Below are 24,388 nucleotides of genomic sequence, written 5' to 3'. Positions count from 1 at the left end.
CAAACACATGCATATACCATATACACATACAGATACCCCCACATATATACATATACCAATATACATACATATACCACAAACACATGCATATACCACATGCACGTACCACAGACACATACATATGGTATAGCTAGGTTTTGACTGTGTCCCTCAAAGTCCATCTCTTTGAAACTTGGTCTCAGGTTCTACAGTGTTAAGAAATGGCAGGATCTTTAAAGGTAGGAGGTCCTTCAGTTACTGAAGGCACTGCCCTCAGAAGAAACAGATGCATCATTTCTGTGACCCCCGTTAGTTCTCACAGAGGCTTGTTATGGACAGGGCAGACCTAGCCCCCCCTTCTTCCTGTGTCCCTGGTTTATGTGTACATTTTCCCTCACACATACTTCTGACCCTACACAATGCCAATTTATCTGAAGTATTACTAAATGCAAGCCTGCCTTGGATTCATGCTCTTGAATCTCTTACAACTATTAACTAAATAAAACCTTCCTTCATAAACACTTAGCTGAAAGCTTTTTGTAATAACAGAAAGTAGACTGACAATTCATACTATTGCCCTAATTTTCAATGTTTATTTTGCACAAACAAATATTACAAAAAGCAAGTTATTCTAAATAAGAAATAATATTTATGCATATGAATAAAATGCATACATATTTATGTATATTCACACATATATGTGCTTAAATAATGTATTTTAAGTATTAGATATATGTACATACAAGTTCATGCATATCAGATAATTGACTGGGAAGCTAACATCTGCTCTTCCCTCATTTCTCTTTGTGGCCAAGCACTATTTTTGTAGAAGTGTTCAGCTTCATACAGAAGTTGGCTCCCAGGTGATGTGGGAGTGTCATATATCAATCTGTTGATTTCATTGGTTAAGCAATAAAAAGAAACTGCTTGGCCTCATAGCTTAAAACATAGGTGGGAGGAGTAAACAGAATAGAATGCTGGGAGGAAGAGGAAGTGAGCTCAGAGACTCGACAGCTCTGCGCTCTGGAGCAGAGACGCCATGCTCCCAGCTCCTGGGCGGACGCAGGGATAGCTCTGCTTTCTGAGGCACACGCGATGAAGCTCCGACCCAGGATGGACATAGGCTAGAATCTTCCCGGTAAGACCGGTGCTCACAGATTATTAGAGATGGGTTGATCGGGATATCAGAATTAGCCAGTAAGGGCTAGAGCTAAAGGGCCAAGCAGTGTTTAAAAGAATACAGTGTCCGTGTAATTATTTCGGGTATAAAGCTAGCCGTGCGGGCGGCTGGGTGGCAGGACACAGCCCCACCGCTCCTATTACTACACCCGGGTTAAATTTAATCATGGTAGTTGTTTTGGGTGTGAACACAGCTCTAAAAATCATCACCAATGGTACTGGGGCTGGGCAGGGGAGACATATGCTTTTATGAAAGCTGTTTCTCCCTAAAACAGGGATTCTGAAGAGCGGCCTTCTTGTCTGGAAATTCTATCTGCACACAATGCCTAGAGCATCTATAGTTCCCAGGATCTCTAAAAAGGGAAGATCAACGCACTGAGGATGGAGAATTGAAAACAGAGGGGCACAAGGGAGACACCGTCATCTCGGGTGTCTCACAGCAGGATGTCCTAAACACCATGAGGTGGCTCTGTCACTACAGCAAAGTCTGGAAAGGACATTCTAGACCTATTAGGAATCTAAAAGGCAATCTGTTGGCCATTTAAGAACCAGTCTTCGCTTCTTCACTAAAGAAGCTCAATTTTGTCCAGAACAGCCATCAGCAAACCCCACTAAACTGGCTGGCCTGTTTTTCAGATTGGAAGAGCCATTGAGATAAAAGCTGCTCAGGGTGTGGCTTCCAGGAAAGCTCCTTTGGGGGCTGACTTGGCTGCAGATGTGAGGCAGAGGTTCCAGAAGCATTCCTGAACCAAGACATGATCTGGAATAGAAGGATCAAAATTCCTGAAGAAGTGTGGCGCCAACCCTGTACTGCCAACTACCTGGCTTCTTTTCCAGGAGAAACAAACAGACCTCTCTCTGCTTTCTGAGCTGCTGTATTCCGGCCCTCTGTTCCATGTACCCACACACAACCGGGAATGAACAAACCAAGTTCAACTGTTCCTAGCCCTTGGAGATAGCATCAAGTAAGCTGGCCCACACATATTAGAAATGGGATACAGACATATTTGTCTTGCCCATGTCTGTTTGCACTCTGTACTTGCCTGAAAGCCCACTGTTGGTACCTCTCTTACATGCCACACCCAGGGCTTCATGGTTACACTAGGTAAAGAGTGTGTGATCAGGTGCTTACGTCATACGGAAACTCTGTCTCTTGAAAGTTTCACTGAAAGACATTGGTGACTCTTCCTCATGGAAACACTTGGCAGAATTAACACTAGCACTCTGAATTTCAAAAGTTTCACCACATGCATAGAAAATATTGCTATAATTTCATGCTTGTAACATATATTCCTGATATAAGTTACACACATAAAATCAGCTTCAAAAATTTTATTACAATAGACATGTACACCATGTGTGCAACAAAATATCTCCTTTACATTAGCTTTAGGTTTTACCACAATCCCTTCTTAGAAAAAGCTTTATATGGAATATAGCCTGTAAAACAATGCACATTTTTTCAAGTTAAAGGATGCCTTCATCAAACCCCTACTGTCAGGGCTCAGAGAGCTATGCAGAAGAGGAGGCAGAGTGGTCATAGAGCCAGAGAAGATGGAAGATGCCAAGAAAACAGTGTCTTCCAGACACAACATAACTGACACACACATGAATTCACAGAGACTGTGGCAGCATGCACAGGGTGCTGTGGAAGCATGAAGTGGGTCCACACGAGTCCAAGCCAGATGAAGTCCCAACACCAAGAGGGGGAAGTAGACACAAGCTCCCAGCCCTAACCAAGAAGCTATGTTCAATTGACAACCATTTGCAAAGGAAACAGTTTTCTCCAATGGAGTCTCACTGGATATATAAACTTAAGGGTAAACCCCACACCTAGCTGAAGACAGCCAATACAAAATAAACTCAATAGTATTTTTGTAGAAATTTTGTCTCATATTTCTTTGTTTGGGCATCTTTTACTGGTATTTTTTTTTACATATTATGGTTTTCAATTCCATGTTTGTATGGGTTTCAGAGTGTGTGTATGTGTGTGTGTGTGATTCTCATATTGTTTTTCTTTGCTTTGTTTTTGTTTTTCATTATGGTTTGCTGGCTTTTTTATTTGCCTATTTGCTTTTGTAATGAGAGAGGGAAAGAAGGCATGGAGTTGGGTGGGTAGAGATAAGGAGAGGATGTGGGAGGAGATGGGGGAGAGAAAACTGGACTCAAAATATATTGTATGAAACAACATTTTCATTTTTAAATATCTATTTAACAAATTTATTTTTTAAAATGCCACTGTACAAAAGTATCATTAAAATAATGAGGTCATCCAGAACTTCAGCATCCTGACTTTTCATGATCTATAATGAAATAATATGTCATTTCCTATCATTAGAAGTATTTAGGTGAACAGGGATATCAAACTTCCACAAAGGAACAGAATACTTAATATTCTTTACGCCTGGAAATAAAATAAAGCAAATAAATAAATAAAGCAAAATCTTCTATTTCTTAAAAACTTTCTCTTTGTTTCTTTTTTAGAAATAAAACCTAACAACAGTAGCACAAAAGTACAGAGAAGTTCAAACATTAACAGAATGCTGAGGTTATGTAAAAAATTAACTTTCATCAAAGTCTGTGGGTGCATTCCTAGCTTCAGTAATATAATCTAGAGTAGCCACGGTAACCATCATGGCAGACAGTGGCCGGCTCTAGAGAGAGGGGATAGAGGATGCAGGTGCTGTCAGGGGGAAGTGGGGAAACGGAAGTGATGATTAAACTAGGGGGTTAGAAAGGTGGGCACTATGGGGGTGGTAGATATACTAAGGATATTTGAAAAAGCTACTGCTTTATCCTGATATGAAAATAAATATGTAACGAATGTAAATGTGTGCATACATGTATATACAGTTTGGATGAAGTCAGACCAATTGTGCTGACGATGCTGGCCGCAGGAACTGCAGACAGTCTAGCAAAGAGCCATGCCAGACATGGGAAATCTCTCCTGAGCTGTGGAGTTTGAAAGTATGAAGACAGAAAAAGGTTACCACTATGGCCCTGGACTGCCTTCCAGAACTTGAAAGTAAGACACTATTTCTTAATAATGAAGACATCACATAGCCAGACACACGATGAGGAAGAATGGAGCTGGAACTATCTGGAAGCCTCCTCCAGGAAGACTAGCTCTTATTGTCGTAAGGTGCTACACAAGTTGCCAAGATAAGCAATAATCAACAGTCCTTCCAGCTGTAAGGAAGGACTTACAAGGGTCAGTGCAGCAAGATGGCCCCAGGAGTGCAGTGTGGCACCTAGATCCAAGAGCCCAATACTTGGACTGAAGATGTGCTCAATAGGAGGCAGTTATGCCTGGAGCTGTAAATCCAGGCAGCTCCCTATGGCTGGTGAGGTCATAGAGCCAAAGGGAGAGCCTATGACTGCCACCTTCCTAAGATAGTATTATTTCTAGTTGGGTCCTAAATCACAAATAAGTGGAACTTTCACTCATCAAAGAAGCTTCTTTTTTGTAGCGGAGACCATCACAGAATTCTACAACTGGGAAAAATGCAGAGAACAACTACTGTGAGCCCAATGCCAACTGCTATGTCTGCAACTCGACCCCTAAAGCTAAGGGGGACCGGGGGAGAGAAGTGTCAACCGTAGGAAGCAGTCTGCCGCTGGACAGTGTCTTTGGCATACCACAGGGAAGCTGCATCCATGAAGTATAAACAACAGTTCCCTAAACAGGATTGCACAAAGATACCAACATAGCTAGGAAAATCTCACGAGACCTGCCCTAGATAAAGAGTTCCAGTCAATCAAAGGCTGCTGAGAGAATCAGTCCTGTGATGGGTGACCCAATCCCAACAAGTCAGCCTAAGCACAAAAGCATATGAGTGATGCTAAATGGGCTTGGCAGGCTGCATTTATGCACACGTGTGTGTGCGCCTGTGTGTGTGTGCCTGTGTGTCTGTGTGTCCGTGTGTAGTAACAATAATATTGAAAGGAGAAAAGGTCATGGACTTGAAGAGTGGGAGAGGAGGGAATAGTCAGACGGTGAAAAAGAGTAGAAACGGATACAAATGCAGGACTCATGTGTGAAATTATCAAAAAATAAAATGCTATATTTAATAGAAGTGCTTCAAGATCTACAAAAAGACCAAGGAAATGGCAAACAAAGTATCAAAGCCTTTTCATTTAAGGACATCACTATGGCTACCAGGAGATAATGATTGGCTATAAGGGATTTCTTGAACAATTTATATAATTCATGTTAATTAAACTACCATTAGCCATTGCTTGTGGAATGGCAAAAATCACAAGACAAAAATTTTGAGAAAAACCACATTATTTAATGAACTTGAGAAACTTCATGTTTCATATATATAAATGTTATATACATAATAATCTTTCCCAATTATACCCTAAAATGACAAAAACTGTAATTTCACTCATCCTCCCTAACACTAGCATCAAGACTGAGAACTTAAATCTGCACACTGCAGCCTGATGCATCCATTCTCATCATGTCCCACCTGAAGAGGCAGTGCTGACAAGTCCCTTTAAAGATCTCCATTTCAATGGTTTACTCTGAAAACGTTCTATAAGAATGTGTGAAGCCAAAGTATAACATCTTTACTTTTAATATTCCTATTTTAATATATCATCTCAATTCCTAAAAACCAGAGGAATATAATCCTGGCAATAGAGATCAAAAAATACATAAACCTAGTGAAGCAAACGGACCAGGATTAAGATTGGCTCCGTTGCTTTGCTTGGCTTTTGATGCTCCGTTTCTTTTATTATTCCTACTTGTTTTAACGTTTCTTTTATGTGAAAATGGTCCATATTTTTTCTCATTAAGAAAACACTTTTACCTGACCCTGAAAGGAGAACTTAAAGTAATGATTTTCACATGTCCAACACGAGCTGCAGGGTTGGTGTTTTGTTTCTCCTTTTAATTTACAATAAAATTACACCCTTGTGAGTCCCCACATAAAATAACATTGAGTTACTCAAAACTTGGGAACTGGAAATATCACCAGTCCCTGCGTCATTAGAAATCAGAGTATCCCAGGCTACACTCCATTTGGACGGCTAATTAACTCCAAGCATAAATTACACCATCTAAGCTGCAAATTACTACATTTTGAGTAACAAAGTGGCAATTCATGTACTACTTGGATTTCTTTTCAAAGAAGCAAGTGAAACCAAGGATACTGTAAGTTAATAATTGACTATAAGCTTCAGCGTTCATCTCACAGCCTAAAACCACTAAGAACTACTTCACCTTTGCTACGAAAGCAAAATACTTCCAGTCTAGATAGAGCTGTCCCTGGAACACGTTAACAAAATACTAGCTTCAAGACTAGTGCTCAGAAGCCATCTCCACAAAGTCCACGCAAGGACCTCGTGTGCTAAAGAGCAAGGCTTTGTTCAAAGTCTCTTGAACTAGGCCTGGGAGAGAAATTTAATTAACATTTATAAAACAATACCATATACACCATAAGGTGAGTTTTGTAATTAACATTAAAATTATTCAATAAAAATGGGATACCTTGTGACTTTACATCTTTGATGATTCTCTGAAGCTCTTTCAATTCCACATCAAGTTCATCGTAGTTGAGCTCTCTTGATTCAACTTTTGGAGCTTGGAACAGAGAAGGGTCTGTCCCCAGATATGAACACTGTAGGTGACCATCATCACTGAGAGTCACTATCACTCCCTTCAAGTCACTGTAAGGTGCAAGAGAACACAAGACATGGTTAGATTATCCACCTTGACAGAAGACATTGAGCTTTACATACCAATAATAAATAAGTATAAGGATAGGTTTATTTAAAGGCTCAATTTTAATGTTTCAAGCAGCATCTATATTTACAGATGGATGCCCAGTGTTAAGATGCATTACAGAAGTGGGATAAACATTAAAATGTACTATACTATCAAAGAAGTCTAATTATACGGTAGTCTGATATTGGATGTTGATCTTAATCCGCAATACAGTTGCCACTCGTCGATATCATATCCAGTATGGGAATTCCACTTGGAACCATGGAGCAAGACATGAGACTAGCTAGAGAGAAGGAATAAGGCATGACCCCAAGATGCCAGAACAGCCGTGAAGTGACCCCAAGGCCAGGACAGCCATGAAGTGACCCCAAGGCTGGGACAGCCACAGCGAAGTCACTGGAGAACTGATATGTTCTCTCCTCCCTTCTTCCTCCTCTGGATTCTTAGAACTAATTCTTTTCACACGGGCCTCTCAAGGCTTCCTTAACACACACTCCTACCCAAGGAGTTCTCTGATTTGTTCCTTTCTTCTCTCCCCATTCCTAGACAGAAAAGGCCACTGCCCTGTGCACTAGCTCTTTCTCCACCACTATTCTGATTCCTATAATTCCTTTTCCTCGCTGTCTGTTTCCACTTGAACATGACCCTCAAACAAGTCATTAGGACATGAGTGTTTAACCTCACAGATTAAGATGGATTATGAAAGATCTTAGGAAAAGGAGCTCCCCTGTCAATCTCTCTTCCTCCATCCCTCCCTCTCTTCCTCCTTCCCTTTCTTGCCTTCCATATCCTGAAACTTCATCCCAAGTCTCAGACTCCTGAAATCTCCACAAGCATAAGTCAAATCCTTTTCCTTCCTGACTAAAGCACTCAGTCTTTGGAAATCTGTAATAACAGCAAAGAACAGATGAAGACAGTTTTCACTTCTCAGGCTCTGTTATCTCTGGTTCTCTCTAAAACTTACCTGTAATATATACATTCTGGCTGATTTTACTATGCAATGTTTAGAAATTAAAATTACATATTTCTCTTAATACACTATAAAAAGCAGTCAAAAAATACTGAATTTGCTTGTTCCTTGGTATTCATAGAAAAAAATTCAACATTGTCCTAAATCATTTGGTGTTTATATATGAATTCTTTTAGGTTTTGCTATATGTTATACACTGGTCTACGATCTAACAAAATATTTTGCCTTTTTTGTTGTTTTAAATGTTCATACATATATTGCTGTATGTGGGGCATATTTCCCCTGATATCCTCAGCCATCTGCTTGCTTCCTGCCCCTTCTCCTGTTCATCCCATTTGTTCCCCTAAATAATTTTACTCCTGTTTTCATATCACATATACATACCAGATTTTATGTATATATATATAAAATCTAGGAATGGTAAATGAGAAGAAAACATACATTCGTCTTTTAAGACAATTCGCTTACTATGGTTTGCTTTGCTCTTGCAACAGTTTTCCTGCAGGTGACATGACTTCCTTCTTCTCGGCTGGAAAAGCTCTGTTGTACACGAATTACCATGTCTGCCTTTACATTCTTCTGCTGCTGAACATGCATGTGGCTCCAGAAATTAGCTGTTGTGAACAGTGTGGCAATAAACACTGGTGCCAATGTCTCTGCAGCACACTGGCTTGGAATCCTTCGGGTAAGTCAAGTCATGTGGTAAATCTGTCTTTAGTTTATTGAAAAGTCACCAAACCAATATCGGTAGTAGTAGACTAGTTTACCTTCCTACCAGCAGCACATAAGGTTCCTTGTTGTCTACACGTTTGCCAGCATTTGTTATGTTTCTACCATTCTGACTAGGGTAGGGTGGAATCTAAGTAATTTTGATTTGTGTTGTAAAGCAATGAAGTAATGTTGATTTGCATTCTGAAGTAATGAAGTGGAAATACGTATTGAACATTTGTATCTCATATTTTGAGAACCATCTGTTCATTTTATTGGCCTCTTTCTTGATGAGATTATTCAGTTTCGCTTTGTTTCAGTTCTTTGTATGTTTTAGACATTTTCCTCTGTCAGATGTATAGCTAGTGAAGATTTCCTCCTATCATGTCATCTATCTCTTCACTCAGATGTTTTCTTTGTCATACAGAAACTTTTGAATTTCATGAGACCCCATTTGTCACTTTTTGGACTTATTCCTGAGTGACTTGAGTCTTACCAAGAAAGTCCTTGCCCATTCCTCTATCTTGAACTGTTTTTCCTACTTTTTCCCCATAGTTAGAGAGTTTCTAGTCTTCTGTTAACATCTTTAATTCACCAGGAGTTGACCTTTACACACGGTGAGAATGGGGATCTATTTTCATTCTACACACGGATATCCCATTTTTCCAATGACACATTTGAAGAAGCATGCTTTTCTCCAACGGGTATTCTTAGCATCTCTGTCAAAATCCAAGTGGCTATAGCTGTGTGGGTTTATATCAGGATCTCTGTTCCATTCTGCTGACCTATATGTCTCTTTTGCCAGTACCAAGCTATTTTGAGTATTATGCTGTTGTTGTTTATTATTATTATTATATGTATATGAGTGTTTTGCCTGCAAATATGTCTATGCATCATGAACATACCTGTTGCCTTTGGAGAACAGAAGAGGGAGCTGGATCCCCTGGACCTGAACTTAGATGGTTCTGAGCCACCACATGGGTACTGGGAATCAAACCCAGGTCTTCTGGAAGAACAACCAGTCTTCTTAACCACTGAGCCATCTCTCCAGTACACCATGTTGTTTTGGGACTACTTGCCACTGTTTTTTCTTGATTTAATTTTTTATTTTCTTTAGAAGTTCATACATCAGTCCTATATTTACATCATTTCTACCCCTCCATCACCCACTGCAATAGTTCCTGTGAACCCTACACTTCCTCTCAAGTTCATGACCTCTTCAATTATTATTGTTACACACACACACACACACACACACACACATACACCCTCTTGAGTTCTTTTAGTGTTACTTATCTGTACATGTGAGTAATACATGTGTTCAGGACTGACCTCTTGGGGTTGGATAGCTTATCAGAGAGCTTGTCTCTTTTTAAGAGATTGATTCTCCCACTCTTAGCTCTTAGTAACCATTGGTATCCTGTTGCTCTTCATCCAGGGTATGACCCTGTGATACTTCCCCCATCCACACTGGTGTATCAACTGCTATTTCCATTATATAGGTCTTGGGTAGGCATTATATGTTGGGGTTTCATGGGTACATTCTCCCTGTTTATGCTACAAAACACTATCTAGTAGCAGGAATCCTAGTCCTCTGGCTCTTAAAATATTCCACGCCCAAGCCTTACACGTAGGGGTGGCCTTGTAGATTTATCAATTGGTTGTACCTGTTCTTAATGAAGAGTTCTTAGAGAGAATTATTAATTAGAAGGGGAGAGAGAGAGACCTACTAAACTCAGAAGAAATAACTTTAAATCTCTTCAGAGCTGTATCATTACAAACAGTCATACAGCTAACATAAAAGCTCAACTGGGTTGAGAACAAAAGTCTTTCCCAAAAAATGACTCCAGCAACCACTCACTACTGACCAGAAACACAACAGTCCAGCTAGATGTGATGGTGAGTACCTATGATTCTAGCACTCAAGAAGTTGCGGTGAGAGAAATTTGAGTTCCAGACCAACTTGGGCTACACAGTGAGACTGTCTCAAAAAGACAAAAACAATCAACATAATTTACAACATCCCTACACCCTGTACACACTGTACCTTCTCTAGGGCCCATTACAGTGAGTGCCACAGACCCTGTGACATGGCTTCCCAGAAGTAAGAGCTACCCTGGTGTTAACTGAGACCAGGAGAGCCTGGGTTCTAACACTGACTGTTGCTCTAGAGCCTAGTCAGCCCCAAGAAGTCCTCCCAAAGTTGCTCATCTCTAAAGAAGATGGTGAGAGATGGTACTCCTCAAAATCCATTTGCAGGAATCGCTCCTTTCATCTGCCTCACCAAATGCATTCACTTTCTTCTAAAGGGAACTATGGAAACCCACGGTGCCTATGGGGCTTGTCTTTCCTGGCAGGCCACAAAAGCCACCTAAAGAGTTGACAAAATCCTAACTTACAGCCTCAAAGCAAGTCCAGAGGTAGAAGCCTTACTCTACTCCAACTTGTGACTTCTGTTCTCCTTTACTCAAGCCCCTGAAGGTCCAGAAGCCTGAGTCCTTAAAACTTTCCTGATGCTAAAAGGCCGGTCATTGTTTGGCACTCCAAGACAAGGCAGAAACCATCCTTCTCTGAAATCAAATAGCCACTCCCAGCTCACTCCTAACCTCCGAAAGGCCCCAAAAGCAGGAGAGCTGGCAAGGCATGAGAAAGGCATTCCTCCTTATTCAAGTGTATTACAGGTTACATTAGATAGTTTAAAGTTTCTCTCACATTCCAATACTGGTAATTAAATATGTTCTGAAATTCAGCAAATTTCAAAAAAAAAGTGTTGGTTTATAGAAAAATAAACCAGTTTGTTCCAATGTTTAAATAGAAGGCAGTTGCCAACTTAGATGTAAGAGAATTATTCAGAAAACCATTGAGTTTCTGAATTGAGAAAATGAAGGACATGTGTATTCCTTTAGCTTCTCAAAATTCATTCTTTATTTATGATTGATATCAAAACAGAAGAGAAAAGAGCTATGTCTTGTCTCACAAAAAGACCTGACCTAAATACCAGCAGAATATATTAATATCTAAAGAAAGTCCAGTAGTTACTGGGGTGATTTACCTTTTATTGAATCCCATCAGAAACACTGGATATAATTTAGGTCAAATAAGAGAAATTTAAGCTGTAGATAAATTCATTTATCATTACTTTATTTCAAAAAGATGCTAAGACAAGTTTTAAAACTCTAGTGTTTATCAATAAAATTTCTGCATAAAATACCTACAATAGGCAAAGACTTTGACCCAGGCATACACAATTACTAATTAAATATAGTCATTTGGCAATTTTATTCCAATTAACTATAAAATTATCAAACAATGTGTTTTTTTCTATTTCTACTTAATGGGTATTTGACATAACAATGTGGTCCACATAGGTGACAAGAACGGGACCTCTGAATGACAGACTTGCAGGCTGAAAGGGCCAGGAGGTAAATGCAGCATTGTATGTTCAATTACTTCCAACTGAAAGCAGCATTAACACTGACAAAATAAGTTCTTGATGCAAATCAGCATGTTAGTGGACTTCATCAAGGGTCAAGGTCAGAGATGTGACATCCCCGGGATAATCAATCACTCTGTGATTTTAGCCATATTACATGAAACCAAACAAGAATTGAGTTCAAGAATCTGAAAATGAGTCCCTCGTTTCATAGACAATCCCTGCCCTCAAAGCGCATTAAACTCAAACTCCAGATGGATTTTAACATTAAATTTTCAAATACGAGACTATAAAAATATTTATCTTCCTTTGAGATGGGAGGAGCATTTTCTGAAAAGAAACAGTAGGCTAGAAACTAAAGAATCTCTAAATGAAATCACATAAAAATTTAGAGTTGCTGCATGTTTAACAGCTGCATGTGATGGGCACGCTTAGACTCCTACCACTGCCGACACAGTGGACGCAGAGGCGTGAGATTGCTGCCTAAGCCCAGATCTGTCTACCCAGCAGGAGTCAAACCAAGCAAGTTACACAGTGAGACCCAGTCTCAAAAGAACAAACACAGATACATACAGACAGTCAATTTGGAAAAACAACTGCAGCCAAGCTAAAAATACTAATTTTCAGGTTGAAACTTGCATGCTGTTCAATTACTAAATTACTTTTGAACTATTAAAACAATTTTATAGTTAGACATAGTGGGCACACCTTTAATCCTAGCATTTGTGAGACAGAGGCAAATGGATCTCTGTGAGTCCAAGGCCAGCCTGGTCTACAGAGTGAGTTCCAGGGCAGCCAGGGCTCTTATACAGAGAAACTCTGTCTCAAAAAAACAAACAAAAAATTTTATATAGAACTTAATACATAAAAAGAACTCTTATAAAACAGTAAGATTATATCCCAACAGAAAAAAAAATCAAGGAAATGAAGACAGCACAGAATTAAAAGTCAGGGTTGGGAGAGGGCTCAGGGAGCTGAAGCACTTGCTATGTTTGCCTGACCACCTGGGTTCCAGCCCAGGAACCCAGACAGCAGCCTAAGGTGCTGCTGCGCATCCACCACCCCGTAGAATTCGGAGAGAGTGAAAGAACCAGCCAGGAGGAGCACGCGGCATAACAACAGAAACGAGAGACAGCCTATCTCAGCAACGTGGACACAGAGAAACTCCTGCAAGCTGTCCTCAGACAGACCTTCAAGTAAATGCCATTGCAGATATGCAAGCACACACGCACACACTCATAGCAAAGAAATATGTTTTAAGTTTATTTTAAGGATACAGTCAGTACGCAGATGAGAAAAATTCAAAATCAAAGATATGTATATTTTGGCTTGTCTGTAAACACTTGTGTGAGGTTGTGTTCAATAAGGACTCCTGCTGTCAGTGACCCTACATAACACAGCAGATCTTCTGCTGAGAATAAAGCTGAGTTTTCACTACTTTTGACTTTTAAATTTTGTTAAAATCCTTTCAGAGAACATCTTAGAAATATGTATCTAAGCCTGAGAAATTCTACTGTAATACACAGTAATCTGCTTCTATAATTAGTTAGAAAATTCAAAATCGACCCAGAGGATAAGGGTGAAATGGGCTTTCAAACATGGACAATCCACGCTGAAGAGCTACCCAGCTGTGTCTTCCAGCTGTGGAGAACAACGGAGAGCGGGTTCCTAACATCTGCGGACCCTGCATTCTAGCCTGAGCACTGCAGACAGGCCCAGAAGAGTGGTGAGAAGAGATTACTGAGCGCAAAACATAAATGTTGGATATAAGCTGTGAATAAAACACTAACTGCTATGACAACCATATCTACCGGTAGTCATAATTTATCCTGGTGTTTATAGTTACAAACAAATTTTGAGGAAAATTTTTATTACTTTTCAAGTAAAAATAAGCTCTCTTTCCCCCTGTCAGAAACTGAACCAGAATCAGCTACTTAGCGAGTAAACTCTTCAAAGACTTTCTCCCCTTCTCTAGGGCTTACAAAGGTACTGTACAGAAGGACAACACTAGAGACCGGGCGCTCTGTTCACAACAGGGCAGACAGCTTCCTTCACGTGCTACAACACATAAATGATTAATCATTTTTAGAAACAAAAAGAATGCACATGGGTTCTGGCTCTTCTCCAGAACCCTTTTATGTAAAACACACTATCTGTTTGCCAGCAGCTGGGTTTTATTGCTATATAAAGTAAGACATGGCAAAAAAAAAAAAAAAAAAAAAAAAAAAACCTTTAAACCCGGATTTTTGCAGCACCCCGGGAAATCAGCACATACTGTAAGAAGTCCTCATCACAGCAAGAGGACTGGCCTGGACATATGAGTAGTATTGAGTCTATTACCATTCATTTCAAACACACATATTAAACATCCACTATACAACAGAGGCAAGAAGAACAAGATCCGATCCTTGCCCTATAAAAAAAAATGGCAAAGGTAGAAGGGAAACCATGTTTGTATTTTAAATGGCAAATACGATGGCTCAGTAGATCCTGTGGCCTTGTGTGAAGGAGTTAACCAAGGCTCACAAACAGTACAAAAGACAGACCTCAGATTACACACAGACTCTCTTTATAAACAGATTAGCCAAACCCCAGAAGAAGGGCAGAGGCAAGCCTGGACACTAGCCCCAGGAAACCAACTCAATCTCAGTACTTGACATAGCTTGTGAACCTCAGGAAGACCTATAACAAAGTCTAGACACAAGCAAATAAACCTTCTGAATACAAACCATAGCACGTCCCACCAGCAAATACTGCTGATAGTTCTTTTGATATGTCTAAGTTCTAAGTTCTCACCAAATCCACTAATACACACCTGGAATAAGCATACATATTTCTTCCCTAAGTAACAGCTACTATCCACTCACTCTGCTGTTACTGAAGAACCAGCCTGCCTCCCTCTTAGGCTTAAAAGTCATCTTATAGTAAAGACAAACTAGGTTGGTTCCTGTTTATGATTAAACCTCTGTTTTTCAAGGATTGGGCTATGTTCTACCTGTAACCTTGACTACAAATGGTTCCCTACTGCCTGTTCCAGGAATGGAGATCATGCCTTTGTTTTGAAAGTTGTTTCTAACCCTTTGCAACCTACCTTTGTTTCCGAAGGTTATAGGACTCCCTATGAGTACCTTGCTGTGACTGCCTGTTGCTAAGACTGCCTTGCTATGCCCTCCCGGCATCCATGTTTTGTTTCAGGAGGGTCTAACTTGTTCTGCTTCAGTTCTGCTCCTATAGCCCCACCTATTTTGCCCACCAAATCCCCCATTTGGAAAACTGCTGCCCCTGAACTATAAAAGCCTTGTCTTCCTCGCGTCCAATCTTGACCTCTTGAACTCCACCTTCGGGGGAGGCAGCCCATGTACAAGAGTCAAAAAGCTTGCTTTAATTAATTGTTTGCTTTAACTAATTTGGTCATGATGATTTGGATAGGTGGCTTTCTCCTCGCATCTTTGGTATTAACACTACCTTAGTGCCTACCGTACCTTCCCAGCATGGAAGGCAGAATGCTTACACCTATCTATAGTCCTCCACTGGCACACAGAATAAAAACCAACTCCTTTACAAGACTCTTCAAGGCCCCAAGAAGTATGACTCTACCCACACTTAATTTACAAAGTGGTATTATGACAAATAGACGTTTATAATGAGAGATTGAGACAACTCAGCCAAAAAAAAAAATCAAGATGTAGGGTAATCTCAGGCTAGGGAGGAACATCCAAGGGAGAAAAATAACCAAACATCCTACCCAGATCTGCTGCCTATGAACCATGAAACACCCAGCATGCCCATGTCCTGAGGGTGCAGTAGTGTTGCAGAGTGGCATGGAAACCTTGGCCCTAACCAATAGCTGTCTAATTGCTCAACAATACAGGAACCATGCCTGGTGCTGGAACTCTTCAGTCACTATCTTTAGTCATCAGGAAAAATAAAATTAAAACAACTTTGGAAGTTCTTGTTTTCCTTTCCTTTCTTGCTGCTATAATTCTCCTGAGCAAAGCATCTTGAGGGAGAAAAGGTTTACTTGGCTAGTAATACCAGGTTACAGTCCATCACTGTGGGTAAGGCAGCAGGAAACTGAAGGGAGTGGTCATGTCTACCATCAAGAGCACAGAGCAATGACTTAACATGAGCAGGCTAGGGCTCAATATTGTTTCTCCACTCTTACACAGGTGAGGATCCCAAATCCAGGAGATGGTGCTACCTGTAGTTGGCAAGTCTCCCAACATCAATGAATGTAATTAAAATGATGCCTCAGATGCTGTTCTCCAGGGTAAGTCTAGATTCATACTACCTCAACCCTGTCAGAAGCCATCAATAAAAAACAAACAACAATCATAGAAGAGGGGCGGTGGGTGGCACACACCTTTAATCCCAGCACTCGGGAGGCAGAGGCAGGCGGATCTCTGGGAGTTCGAGGCCAGCCTGGTCTACAAGAGCTAGTTCCGGGACAGGAACCAAAGCTACAGAGAAACCCTGTCTTGAAAAACCAAAAAAAAAAAAAAAAAAAAAAAGACAACCATAGAAAGCCTGGGGTCCTCATGCTCCCAGACAACACTGCAGAAACCAGGAAAGTTAAAACTGGCAGGCTTTTCTCGTCAGTGGAAGGAATTTACACTGGATTTCCACTCAGAAGGCTGGGGTTAGATGTAGTTAATAACCTGGTGATCTTCTGCTGTCTGTAGGGCCAGGCCTCACCTGAACACCAAAGACTATTATATTTATCCCAGACTCCTGATATTGATTCTCAGCCAATAGAATCAATTCTCATGAAAGAGGTGCTGTGTACTTTGCAAACCAGTCTACAATTATGCTTATTCCAGACCCTCCCTTCCTAGACTCTTACCCTTAGCAATGTTTCTCATGCATTCTATAAGAATTCATTCTTATGGAAGAAGTCACAGGTATTTTGTAAAAGACATGTACTTTGCAAAGGAGTGTCAATGTAGTCATGTCTTAAGCTTTGCGTGATAACTGTTGCAAGGAAACTTCTTTCCAAAGTTATGCTGTGCTTAAATATGTCGAAATAAACTCCAAGTCAGACTCTAGAAGTTTGAGCCAACAGAAGCTAAGTTGTGTTCAACCAGATTTCCTTCTTGCCTCGGGTGGATCATCCCTCTGCCAGCTCTAGCATTTACAGAGACCCCACAGACATATTGCATTATGTAATTGCATTCATAATTACATGCTATCAAGGGAAACAGGAACCTTAACTCACTCCCAGAGGGAGTATAACCTGGTAGAGCCACCTATAAAAGCAGCCAGGAGATTTATCAAGTACTAATTGAACTATCTTATGATCCAAATAGATCATTCCTGGACATATACACAAAGGACTCTATATCTCACCCCCGAGATACTTGAACGATCATGCTTATTGATGTACTAATACTATTACGTTTTGTATAATGTATGTATGGGGTTGGGCATGTGAGAACCATGATATACATGAAGAGGTCAGAGGACAACTTTATGGAGTGAGTTCTTTCCTTCACATAGGTTTTGGGGATTGAACTAGGGAAATCAGGCCCACAAGACAAGAGCTTTACCACTGAGCCATCTGGTCTATCCCGACCTTTTCCAACACACTCACTCACTGCTTTACAAAATTAAGTCTAACATTAAGAAAAACCACTGGAATAATTTTTTGAAGTATGTGTCAAGGAGTTATTATGCTTTCAATTTTTAGAAACAGTTATGCTCTGTTGGTCCTTCTCTGCATAGCCACTTCTCAGACAAAGCTTCCTATTACTGTAGTCTGATGCACACCGCTCACACTGAATACAGAAGTGTTGTGCTGGGAGGAAGCAAGGCTAGAATCTAAATTTCCTAAGGTGTTTTTCCTTGCTCTTCCAGGCTGACTTCCAAGGAAGGAAAAATTTTAATGATTTTTAAGGTGCAATTTGAGGCTTGGTAAATGGCACTCAGTTATTATTGCTACCCACCATTACTCTTAATAATCAAGAATGTGGGTGATTTAAGGGAGGGTGTGGTAATTAGAATGCCCAGGAAATGAACACGCAAACTGGAGGAACCAAGGCCAGTTTCCAAAGACATCACAGTAGCATGAACTCTGCAAAAAACAAGTAGCCAAAAAAATTGCAGAAATTACAGGGTCATAAATGGAACTGAACAAAATTCCTTTGTAGTAAGGATATTTCTTTGCATCAAGACTCAAGACAAACCTGTTCTTTTATTAGACTCACTACAGTCTACATAAGGCTATTAAATCTGACTAATTTATATTTGCAGACTAAACAAGAAATTTCTAACTAGAAAAAAAAATGATGTCACTCTTAAAGGAGGCTATGTTTTACTTTGGACACAGAATGAGTTTAGAAGGTTTGACTCACTATGATTTCTTTTACCACTGTAAAAATCAACCAGCACCTACATCCAGATATCGTTCTAGAGGCTGAGCACTCCTATCGAAGCCCTGAGGGAGCAGTGGCGGTACAGACATGTGATCAAGGGAGTCTATGGAAACACAAGAGAAGACCATCAAACTCCGATAGGGAGGGAGAGAACCCATCCTTTAGGAGGTAACACAGCAGGACTAGAGGAGGAGGGAGTACAGCACCAGACAGAGCTCTCCAGAGTGTGGCATGTTCAGAGAAAGCAAGCAGACTTACTAAGAGCCAGAACAAGTCACTCAATGAGTATCTACCGAGTAACAAAATTGTGGCAGGCACAGTTCCAGAGTGAGAATATCAGGGAAGAAAAGGCACAAAAACTCTAAAAAGGGGAGAAAAGCAATAGGCAAAACAATTAATTAATTAATAAACATATTGTGCATTCAACTGTGACACGTGCTGTGGAGAAAAATTATGCATGTAAATCAAGAATCAAGCTGAGTCACATGTGAATCATATGATACAATCTTAGCTCTGAGGATAAGTAAAGAGACCTGAAGTTCCAAAATCTACCTGATTTTTATAGACTCACTAAACAGAACAGTCAAGTTGGACACAGGAAAACAGATGTGATGCACAGGAGTCAGGGTGGGAGTTACTGCAGAAGAACGCAATGGCCGGAGTATATGCGCTGCTATCAGCTTTTCACTCCAACAGGATGAAGATGGAAAACTAGTAATGTTAAACGAAGAAGAAAGATATGCAATGTAATGATATTTTATTTGTATTTTAATAAATAAAGCTTGCCTAAAGATCAGAGTGCAAAGCTAAACCACTAGAGGCCAGGGAGTGGGGGCACACGCCTTTAATCCCAGTCCCAGGATTTGGGAGACAGGCAGACAGATCTCTGTGATCCAGGTGGTAATGGGTCACACTTTTAGTCCTAGTGTTTGGGAGTCACACATCTTTAATCACAGCATTAGGGAAGTGGGGACGGGAGTTATATGGCTGGGTGAAGAAGGAACAGTAAAAGATAAGAGACAGGAACTCACTGGAGTGTGGAGTCTGAGCTTTGGTGGAGACACAGTGCAGTCTAGGCAGTCTGAGGACCGCTCCTTCGGTCTGAGCATTGGTAGAAGTAAAAGGTCTCTCTAGTGACTTACTGTTCTGCTTCTCTGATCTTCAGCTTTAACCCCTATATCTGTCTCTGGGTTTTTATTATTTGTGATATAATACAAGATCTTTGAATATCTGGCAAGTACTATAGACTACACCCCACAATAGGAAGGTCACTGGAAGTAAAGAGAAATCACACATTTGCTCATTCTCCCTGTTTCTACATCATGCCTGAAAACAAAGATTATCATTCCCCTACTCTTCACTTGCCCAGTAAGCACCCACTGTGTGTAGTTAGAAGATATTAGTTCAAAATAGTATTTTTAATTAACACCATGGTAGGTGTGGAGGTATCCAATATAATACCAGTATTGTGCAAGTATATGAGGCAAAAGGAGTGAGTTTGAGGCTACCCTGGGCTATACAATAACTGGATAAATGAAAGCTATAAATAACAAGATCCCATTTCAAAAGTAGTACTAATAAATTTTAAATTTCTTTTAAAAGCAACATATTATACTGTAGTATTAGAAAGATAAAAAGGCTTATATCCTATTCTGTTCCGTTTAGTTTTTATTTTGTTTTTTGAACAATCTCATAAACAGCCCATGATGTAGGAAGTCCTTCTGTATATGTGTTGCTTCTATTGGTTAATGAATAAAGAAACTGCTTGGCCTGATAGGGCAGAGTAGAGCTAGGTGGGGAAAACTAAACTGAATGCTGGGAGAAAGAAGGTGGAGTCAGGGAGACGCCATGTAGCCACTGCTGGGGGGAAAAACAAGCTGGAATCTTGCTGGTAAGCCACAACCATGTGGCAATACACAAATTAATAAAAATGGGTTAAATTAAGATGTAAGAGTTAGCCAATAAAAAGCTAGAGCTAATGGGCCAAGTAGTGATTTAATTAATACAGTTTCTGTGCGGTTATTTTGGGGTGAACAGCCAGGAACGAACTATCAGCCTTCTACAACAAGCCCAGGCTAGCTCAAACTCAAGATTCCCCCTGCCTCAGCTTGCCATGCTTAGACTGTGTGTAATCTATTTGGCTCAGTGGTTAAGAGCACATACTGCTGATTGAGGACTAAGTTCAGTTTGCATTACTCACATCAAGTGATTGACAAACTCTGGTAACTTCCTTCAGCCTAGAGGGGTCCAATGCCTCTGGCCTCTCTCGGCATCCACAGTCACATGCACACATACCCACATAAACATAATAGAAACAATAAAATATATATTTCAAAAACACCATATGTAAAGTAACATAATGAATGAACAAAATGAAACAACATTTAAAAGCCTCATAAAAGGTCAACCCTGAGAATTGAGGGTTTGGATATAATTGAGAGTGAACAAGCTGGACAGAAGAAAGGCATCTCAGTCAGAGAGGCACTGGAAGGCAGTTAACATGAGCACAAATCTCACTGTAATTAGGATGATGTTAAGACATTGGCAAGAAACTTCTTTTTGCATGAGAGTTAATTCAATAAAAATGCAAATGTCTATGGACTATGTTATCCTTTTCAAATTTAAAGCATTTTAATATGTCACATAAGAAAATGTATGGCTTACAATTTTTATTACATTCTATTGAATAAAAGAATATCAGTAGAAAACTATTTTTAAGTCACCAAGATGTTAGCACATAGACATTTTTTAGAAGAAAAATCAGAACAGCTTTCAAACGATACCAAAGTGAGGAGACTATTCAGTGAGAGATAAAAGCACTAATGTGCAGCCAGACCCTGGCAGATCTTGCATGCTGGGAGCACTTGATCAAGGCAAGAGCATGATTAGGTCATAGTTCACAAATGTAATCATCTTTAAATGCCCATCAGCTCACATCAGTGCCTGAAATAGGAGCCTGCGACAATTCCCATTTGAAAATCAAAATCCTTTGAACAAAGAGGGTTTGCTGAATGCTGACCTTACCAGACCCCACTAGAAACCTTCCAGGCTCCACCATCTACCTCCACAGCCCCACCACAGGGCCCCACATCCAGTTCTGTGGAATAGTCACTCTCTAGGCACCTTTGGTACCTGGTGAGCTCCTCCTCTCTCCTCTTCAAAGGAATCGTAGCATAGTTCAAGTTAACTCATCCAAAAAATTTCTATTTAAACATCAAAAGCTGTTCCCCTGATCTTATATTCCAGGTTTGGTTCCCACATGTTCCCAAAGCATGCATACATGCCTAGATGCCACTCTGAGCAGGCATTTTCCCAGCTGAAGTTCCATCCTCCCACATGACCCTGGCTATGTCAGTCTGACAAAGACAAAAAAAAATCTAACCAGGACAGACAACATTGCCAATGAACTAGCGTACCTTCTAGCAGCTAGAATAATCTAGTTCAAAAATGCTGATTTTAAGCTAGTCTAGATTAGTGGTTCTCAATTCTAGGAATGGATTAGATCACCTGGGTATCACCTATAAAACACGAAGCTGGTATCCCTCCAGCCCCACACACAGTCCATGACATTTAATGACCCTCACACCCCAGTGTCTCTAAAAGCCACTGCTACTGAGAAGCAGGGTCCAGAACAATGGTTCTCAACTTTCTTAACAACGTGCCTTTAATACAGTTCCTCATGTTGTGGTGACCCTAAATATAAATTATTTTCATTGCTATTTCTTAACTGCAACTTTACTATTGTTATGAATTGTGATGTAAATATCTGTGTTTACCAATGGTCTTAAGTGACCCCTGTGAAAGTGGCATTTGACCCCTGAAGGGGTCATGACCCACAGGTTGAGAACCACTAATTTATGCCATCATTATTATCACTTGCATTCCTCAGATGGGAAAACTGAAGCTGAGAGAAATAAGAAGCTCAAGGTTTCATATCCAGTATATGTGCCATTGTACCATAATGGAACTAATGCTCACATACACGGTGAATAAAAGTAATGGCAGTGCTAACATTGCTTCAAAAATTATTACATTATCCCCACTGACATGTGAATGGTGTCTCCAAACAAGCCTAAGACAGACAGGGAATCATCTCATTTTCCCCAGAGAAACACTGCTGGGATTGAGAACAACTCTCATAGCACAATGATTTGGAGGATACGTTTTCAAAGTTCCAAGAAGAGATCAATTCATCTCCCAAAACTTCCAGAGAAGGACTGGAGAGAAGGCTCTGTAAGTAACGTGTGTGAGGACCTGAGTCAGACGCCCAGAACCCACACAGAACCAGAGGCACTAGCATGCATCTCAACACTCTTACAAAGACAAAGGATCCTGGCCATGGAAGCAGGACCAACAGCCAAGACTGTCCTCTGACCTCTGCATGAACACTCTAACACATTCACAGTGACACACACATACACCATACACAGATAACATACATGTATACATGCACAAGATAAAAATGGTGATTTAAGTATTATCAAGTATTGATATGAAGACTGTCACTAGTCTTCAAAATTCAGTAATAAACAACAGTTCTTGGAGCAGAGTTGGTATAAATGGAACTTCTCTATAGCTCCATATTCACAAAATGCCAAATATCAAAATTTTAGTATCTAATCTTATGATAAATCTTAGCAATAACAATTCTTGAGTACACACCAGCTGAAAAGCTTTCAAAACTCACTGATGTTCACCATTGATCTACTCTACTGCCTGAAAGTTAGGATAACGACGAAATAAATAAACCTTGAAATTTGCTTTCCCAGTTCCCTTTGAAGAATGGGCCTATTATTTAATTCTACACTATCTCCCCACAGAAGAGCAGAGAACGCTGCTGTAATGGTTTAAATAAAATGCTACAGGTCCCCGAGTGGCAGGCCATGAGAACACCGTCCCTGAGTGGAAGCAGGCAGCAGGCAGTGGGTCCCAAGACCACAGCAGGCCTCAAAGGCAGCTGGTTCCCAGGCAGGAAGTGACGGTTATAGATACCATGCAGAGAAAGTGGGTATTTATTTAGTGGGTTATGAAAGGGAAAGGGAGGTAGAGAGAGAAAGAAAAAGGGAGAGAAACAGAGAAGGTAGAGGGGAGAGGGAGAAATGGAAAGAAGGGAAAGACAGAAGCTGTCTCTTCAAGAGAAAGACAGAACAAGGAAGAGACCCAGGCTGGAAGCTGAAGATCAGCTTGCCTCTGCAGATGGGGAGGGAGTGGGTGTGACTTGTCTCTTAAAGGAACAGAACAGACCATTACAGCTGTGAAGGGCCGCAGCTTCCAAATCCAGTCTTAGCTAACTTCATTTCACAGTTTTGAGTAGCACACTACTGTACTGCTCTACCTCTAAACAGTGGGGGCTCTTGGAGGTTTACAGTCACCCAGATGCCCAAAATCCTGACAACACAAACCAGCACCTATTTTTCACCAGGAAGAAGATGACACGAGTACATGTATGTGCTCATATGTCTTCAATCCTACCTGCCTGCCTACAGGGACACTCTCCAGGATGCAGGTCACTGATTTCACCTCATTTTGACTTGTCACTCTTCAAGTGAGGTCACTTTGTAGACCTGCTAACAATATCTTGCAATTGGTTTGTTTTAGAACTTGAATTTTGGACATTATAAAATAACAATTTGCTACAAAATTCAGGACAAACACAATAGAATAGATAGTTCTATTGCCACAATGCTATCTTCATTTATAGACTTCTATAAAACTTACTACTTTATAATCACATTCAGCAATAAATAAATCATCCAAATGCATTTGAACATAACCTGAATTGCTAACATTTTTTCGTTATAGGATACTTGCAATGTCTGTCTTTAAAACTAAGAAATTTCTTTTTTATTTTATTTTTTTATTGAGAAAAGGAAAAAATGTTTCAGCCTCCTCCCAGCCTCCCATTTCCCTCCTCCTCCTCCCACCCTTCTCCCCCTCCCCCACTCCTCTTCCCCTCCCTCTCCAGTCCAAAGAGCAGTCAGGGTTCCCTGCCCTGTGGAAAGTCCAAGGTCCTC

The 24,388-nt window shown here is 40.4% G+C and overlaps 1 protein-coding gene across 1 annotated transcript in view; it reads right to left on the bottom strand.

Moving 5' to 3' along the window:
- The window catches only part of Bbs9 (Bardet-Biedl syndrome 9), a 384,815-nt gene that overhangs the window by 236,200 nt on the left and 124,227 nt on the right, over window positions 1-24,388 (bottom strand). The window contains exon 7 of the mRNA XM_026778926.1: window positions 6,656-6,834. Coding sequence (XP_026634727.1) covers window positions 6,656-6,834 — 179 coding nt within the window. The remainder of the gene's footprint in view (window positions 1-6,655; window positions 6,835-24,388) is intronic.

The sequence above is a fragment of the Microtus ochrogaster genome, chromosome 5, assembly GCF_000317375.1.
Source record: "Microtus ochrogaster isolate Prairie Vole_2 chromosome 5, MicOch1.0, whole genome shotgun sequence".
In the NCBI taxonomy this organism is placed as follows: domain Eukaryota; kingdom Metazoa; phylum Chordata; class Mammalia; order Rodentia; family Cricetidae; genus Microtus; species Microtus ochrogaster.
Note: the sequence above shows the minus strand (reverse complement) of the source record. Positions and strands in the feature narration are given on the sequence as shown.